We start from the raw sequence: 6,825 nt of genomic DNA, 5'->3' as shown, positions 1-6,825 counted from the left end.
CAAAGATGTTATTCAACACACAGTTTTGGTTGACACCGCGGAAATCATTGACGATACGAGAACATGACAAATTCCAGCACTGTGATTGGCCCATTGGCCTCTATATCTCCGATCTGATTATGGTTAACATTAAAGCTCCACAATGCGGAACATTATATAGCTTTCAAAATCAATTTCTGGAAAGCACGGGCACCGTAGACTTGCCGAGTATATATCATCATTTTTTTAGGGTTTTTCTCGGGTTTTCTTCAATATGTCAGTATATACTTCAAGATTCCATTTGCGGATCAAAAAAACCACTCTGTGGAAATGCCAATGCCAAATTACATTAGATTTTTTTCTCGATTGACACTGATACATTTTCTTGCATTTTGATTGGTTGATTAGTTGCGTCAGAATGGCAGTCAAGTTTGACACTCCAATGGCTTTTCTCTAATGACTGAGAAGGGTGCCAGCTTTAACCATATGGTTTAACCAAATCGGTAAGTATAAGATTCAACAATTTCCGTTTTGGTTAGTCTTGGTAATCCAAGATTAGCCGATCCGGATGAGCGGTGCGTATCCAAGAATAATTACTTGGCTAAAAACCAATCAAAACACGCGATTTGTTGGGATACCTAAAACTGAAAACCGAAAATGAGTCGCTCTCATTTTCGTTCAAGCTAATGCGTTCCATGTTGTTTTTCTTTCTGCGAGGCTCATAAAAGCTATTAAAACACTTGACTCAGCAGGGAAGGGGGGGGGGGGGGGGGGGGGGGCTTACTCGAACAAAATACCTCACCAGTGGGTGGGAGTGCAATCTTCTTCCCGAACCTTCACTTCACTGTGCTCGACTTTGAATAAATTATAACATACAAAAAATCTCATCCCTGAGCTATAACCTTCAATGCTAAAAAATTCGTTTAAAATCTTTGACATGAAATTTGAAGCCCTAATTTGGAAATGAGATTCCACAAGTCACGTGATCGCGTAATGGCTCCTTATATTAGTATGCAAATCTATGCAAATAATGCGAAGGACGAGCGTAATTTATTGAATTTAACGAAGAGGTTCGCCAGCATTTTCTTCCCAAACAGCTACAAAACTCTGCCAGATTGAACCACAGATTATCTCTCAACTTGTTTTGTTTGTTTATGAATTATTCTGAGACGCACTGGATTATATTTTTGATGGTATGGCATCTTCTGGTTGATAATGGAGTCGATATAAAAGTCTAAATGTACTGCAAACGTTAGGTCATCACAAATCTTCAACCAACTCGTAATATCGAGTTGATAATAACTTTACTAACGGTAAAAATACCACTAGCAGTTTTGTAGCGAAGAGCTTGGCTCTCGATCCATCGAATATACCCAAGACTTGTCAAAGAAATCTACCTGATTGCCAAGACGATAATTCGATTCGAGTCGTCGTAGAAAAGGAAATCTTTCAAGCTGGCCATTTCTTCACCCATCTACTGTTCCTACAAACCTTGCTGTGGACTGGATCGATCATTTGGCTTCTATTTTTTCCATCCTTGCAAATATATCTCTGTTAAATGCCATCGTACATCGTGGAGTTGGTTGTACAAGTCTAGGAAGCTATTTCGAATCAAGCGTATTAACTTCGTCTCAAATGCAAGTGTCGTTGTAATCCGAAGTTGCTACTAAATTTAGACTGACTAGATTGAAAATATTTAGTCTAATATAAAGACACAAGTACACCGCGAGAAGGATTTTCTTTTCTTTTACTTCCTAAAGGAAGAGTCTATCAGGGAAATTGTTATAAATTCACCGTCAATTTTACCTGTCACAATTTCTCCAAGCTCACTATTTACTGTGTCCTGGAGTTAGTTTTTCGCTATAAATACACTTACGCTTGTCAAAGGGCTAGCTGTTGTTGTATATAATTAATTATTTGCTGCTTGGAATCATCTAGACGGCTTAAAGAACTTTATGGTGGATCTTCCAACTTTGATTAAATGTAAACAAACAAGCCTAGGTCTCACGAATCGAACGAGAAGTTGTAAAATGTTGATTCTGGCAATATCCACCTATGGATCTCAATAACCCGGAACATCAAACCAAGACAAACAAAAAGGAAAAGGAAATTCTACCTAGAGGTTGACAAAAAATCAGGAAAACTACAGTATGGCGGAGATTACGAATGAGAGTGGAAACAGCAAAAGTATGATCTACTTTGTCAAATGTTTGCAAAAAGCTGCAGAATTCCGAACGAACGAGGTAAGTTGTGCAATGTGTGTTTAAAGTGTTGAAACAATAGATTCTTTTGCCGATGCTTTGTGTTTTAATAGAAAACCTGCGAAAACGAATAGATCTTATTCTCGCGCCTAAGCTGTCTGAGGACCAAGTAATCTTTTGATTAAATACATCATTGAAATCAACATGTTGAATGATGGCTTTTTGTAGATTTCGTTCGCCTAATGGCAATTATTCTAATAATCACTTAACCTAAACGAACCTTATAACTATAACTATTCAAGAGATTGTCTCCAGCTATTTACTGAAAAATATTTTTAGATTCAAACTGAAATCATTTTTTTCTGTCTGTGTATTGAATCCTAAAGTAGTAAGATACTAAGGTATGTTTTTGTTTGTTTTGTTGATACATTTTTGGCGAAGTCTGAAGACGGCACACATTGTCACTCTATTCTAGACACGTTACAGCACATATTAGGTTATACATAGTTAGAATCTAGTGGAATTTACATGCTGACATATATACTGAACTTAATACAATCGCATAACTATGGATAAGTTACTGGGAGATCATTTTGAAATTCGCAGTTGAATAACACTACATGACCTTATTTAAGTACTTGAGTTTGAATTTATTCATTAACTTTATTCAATGGCTGACAAGTTTTTTTCTAATCTTGGAACTGGATGCATTTACCATGTCTCCAAGAGTTTTTCTGTCTGTCTTGTTTAAAATACTATGGTGGAGAGGTTATACTAGCTAGAGTAGACAAGTACTGATAGAGGGGAAGGGGACTTATGAGGTATTTTGTGATGTAGCACTTTATATTATTTGCAATCATTACTACCCCACTCATGAAGGAAATTATTAACAACCTCAACTGTACCTGATAGTTGAGTGCAGTTGTTTATGCCTTCAAAAAAGTGAGAATTAAACATAAATAATTGAAATTTAACTGTAGAACCCATGTAGTAATTCATACCATGCGAGAAGAGTTTCTTTTCCTTCTCTCACCCGTAGAGGAGGTAAAAGGACACTCTGCTTGTAGGGTAAGAAATTCAAAGACAGAAGACGACAAAATAATGAATCCCAATTCTCATAAGAAAAATATATTTTATCGTTTTATCCTCTGCATTGCAACTTTCCTACAATGGGTCTATTACTTGAGCTAAAAACACTTGTTTTCTTAACTGACGCTTGCATTCAGTGTAACTTTTAATTAAGACTCATTTTTTAGATATGCTTATCAAATTATGAATAATTAGTGAGAAAAAGCACAATAGAACTCAGTCACCCAGGAGAAGTCTGTGAATTGGATAAAAAATCTTCCTTATTTGCAGTCAACTATCATGGATTTCTTTGGCCAAACTTACCCAGATCTCAAAAAAAAATTAGTAGAACATGAAATTATACTCTTAGACATTTATGTATAAACAATATACAATATTAGCGAGTGGTATATATGGGCAAGCAAGGGACATAACAATATTTATTTTTCATTTTTTCAATATATGTTTATGTATAGCTGATAATGTATGCAGTATAATTCCTAACGAGTTTATATTTTAATATCATATTCATTGTTTACTTTAACACTCATTCATGGATCCAGTAGGTATTGCATCTGCAGAGGGTCACACATGGCTGTGATGTACAACTTCAACTCATATATATATGCTTAATTTTTTTGAGTTTATTCAAGGACTTTTTATATTTTGTTATTATCAAGAAAATTAAATTAATTCTGTTGTCATATCACTGCCAAATCCAGCTAAAACATTTTTAGAAGCAGGCATAATAAAATAATTATATGATAACTGTCACCAGCTGAATTCTTACTAATATAATAAACAGATATTCCTTCTACCACTTCTTTCCTGTTTCTATTTTTAAATACCAGTAGCTTTTTCGTGAGCCTATATTGTTCTGTAACGAATTAATTTGGCAAATAATTGATAAAGTGGTAGGTTAAAGATAATGGTAAGGAGATGGTTATGAACAGATACACCAAAATGTACTCATAGTTCGATTGCTTTTTTTTTCAAAATTTGGATTAAAAAAATATATAATTTTAACGTGCAAAAAAGTGACCATCATCTAAAACTTAGTCAAAGATGATACCCTAATCATATAACCTCTGCACTTGTTTTTACCAAGTGAATTTAAAAATCACATTGCAAAATATTTTTAAATGTTTCTCTTGACCAAAGGTTGCTTGGCTGCCTGTATTTTATTTCTTAATGAATATCCCCATTCCTTGCTGACTCACAAGCTATGAATGAGAATGATAAATCATGTTTTACTTGATTTTTGCTAATTCTTTTAAAAATTTTACACCATGGTGTGAATTGGATTTGAAATTATTATTTGACATTTTAGTTCCTGTGCAAAATATCAAAGCATTTTTCAAGTTACCATTCATCCATTTGATTTTCATTATTATTTTTATATTATTCTTTTATTTAGGAAATTACTTTCACTACATAGATCTTCTAATCTCTATCTATCATTTCCTGATTAGTCTTTTACTTTTCTGTTTTTTATATTATTTTAATTAGAAAGGAAACAAACACCTACATTTTAGGGCACAGAAATAATAACGACACTGTCATAAATCAACAGAACTGAAACTTGGGAATTAGAAATGCAATGTGTTATATGAAATTCATTTTTATTTATTTATTTCTCTTCGTAATATAATATGTTATGTTTTCTTCGTAATATAGTATGTTATATTAGCGAGTATAGCAAGTACGGTATGTGGGAGTTGTGTAAGTAGTAGTGTGGGCCATCATAGTAACAGATCTGGGAGGATTATATCACATACATGCCCTATGGGTGCTTCAAAGTGCATTAAAATGCCATTAGAATGGAAAAAAGTGATGGATAGCTGATTGTAAAATCATATTTCAGCTGTCGACCTCTACTAAAAGATGATATCCAAAGTGGATAGAAAAATAAGAGCATCTTTAGCAAATTTATTTTTTGTTCAATAATATCAAGGTGATAGGGCAAACTGATTGATTGCTGATAGCATCATCACATCTCTGCTGACAGAATACCAGAGAAATAATATCTGAAGTGAATAGAAAAATAAGAGGATCTTTCAAAAATTTAATTTCTTATTCTGACAATTTAATTATTTTCTATAGCTAAATCTTTATTGTGTTTGCTCATTTGATTATTTAAATAAATAGTGTGGCTTGGTATTTTAAATTAGCTGGGCATATAGTGACCACTTTAACATGTGAACAGACCATGATGTGTACATCTTGTCGCAAACTAATTGGATTATTATCCAAACGAAGGTTATAGTTGTCTGACATATTTTTACATAATCACAGCAAAAGGGGTTAATGGCGGAATGGTCACCTGTTATGGCTTAAGTAGTATAATTATTCTATGTCAGAATGTATAAATACAAGTTTATATTCTGAAGAGATTAAAGTAACTATGAGCTATTGATTTAAAGCAATTGAGAATAAAAAATCTTGTTTCTTGCGTTTTTTCATTTTTCAAAGTGATTGTGGTTGGTGTCTTTACTGTTAAAATGTCATCATCATCATCTCCATCATCATCATCATCACCACCATCATCATCATCAACAACATCAACATTATTACCACCTCCACTGCCACCACCAAATATTGTCACTATCGTTATTGGCATTCATTCTATTATTAATGATAATGTTTATGTGAGCTCATTTGATTTGCATTTTACATGTACAAGAGTATTGATCATCATAATTTATCTTTTTCCCCTTAGGAAGCAGAGACAATTTTCCACCATTTGCGAGGAATGAAAGCCATGGGAGGTTACCTGGAGTCATCTGTCAGGTAATGATTGTTGTTAATCATCATCATCAGAATGATCATCATCATCATCATCACCATCATTTAAAATAGCAATCAAAATCATCATTCATCATTTAATCATCAGTTTTATCACAATACCATCATCACCACTCCCAGCACCATATTAATGATGTATCATCATTATCATCAGCACCACCATCATCATCACATTCATGATCATCATTATCATCAGCACCACCATCATCATCACATTCATGATCATCATCATTATCATCAGCACCACCACTATCGCCATCAGCATCATCATCATCATCACATTCATGATCATCATCATTATCATCAGCACCACCACTATCTACATCAGCACCACCATCATCATCACATTCATGATCATCATCATTATCATCAGCACCACCACTATCGCCATCAGTACCACCATCATCATCACATTCATGATCATCATCATTATCATCAGCACCACCACTATCGCCATCAGTACCACCATCATCATCACATTCATGATCATCATCATAATCATCAGCACCACCACTATCGCCATCAGCATCATCATCATCATCACATTCATGATCATCATCATTATCATCAGCACCACCACTATCGCCATCAGCACCACCATCATCATCACATTCATGATCATCATCATTATCATCAGCACCACCATCATCATCAAATTCATGATCATCATTATCATCAGTACCACCATCATCATCACATTCATGATCATCATCATTATCATCAGCACCACCATCATCATCACATTCATGATCATCATCATTATCATCAGCAC

The 6,825-nt window shown here is 34.2% G+C and overlaps 1 protein-coding gene across 1 annotated transcript in view; it reads left to right on the top strand.

The window, feature by feature from the left end:
• The first annotated feature begins 1,011 nt into the window (after positions 1 to 1,011).
• The window catches only part of LOC116300410 (rap guanine nucleotide exchange factor 6), a 33,791-nt gene continuing 27,977 nt past the window's right edge, over positions 1,012 to 6,825 (top strand). Inside the window, exons 1-2 of the mRNA XM_031709283.2 lie at positions 1,012 to 2,222; positions 5,968 to 6,038. Of these exons, the coding sequence (XP_031565143.2) occupies positions 2,130 to 2,222; positions 5,968 to 6,038 (164 nt within the window). The 5' untranslated portion in view covers positions 1,012 to 2,129. The remainder of the gene's footprint in view (positions 2,223 to 5,967; positions 6,039 to 6,825) is intronic.

This window comes from Actinia tenebrosa, unplaced genomic scaffold (assembly GCF_029948245.1).
Source record: "Actinia tenebrosa isolate PJP-AT-01 unplaced genomic scaffold, QUT_ActTen_1.0 PGA_scaffold0__85_contigs__length_37466705, whole genome shotgun sequence".
Taxonomy (NCBI): domain Eukaryota; kingdom Metazoa; phylum Cnidaria; class Anthozoa; order Actiniaria; family Actiniidae; genus Actinia; species Actinia tenebrosa.
The sequence above is the reverse complement of the archived record's forward strand: the minus strand, read 5'-3'. Positions and strand labels throughout refer to the sequence as shown.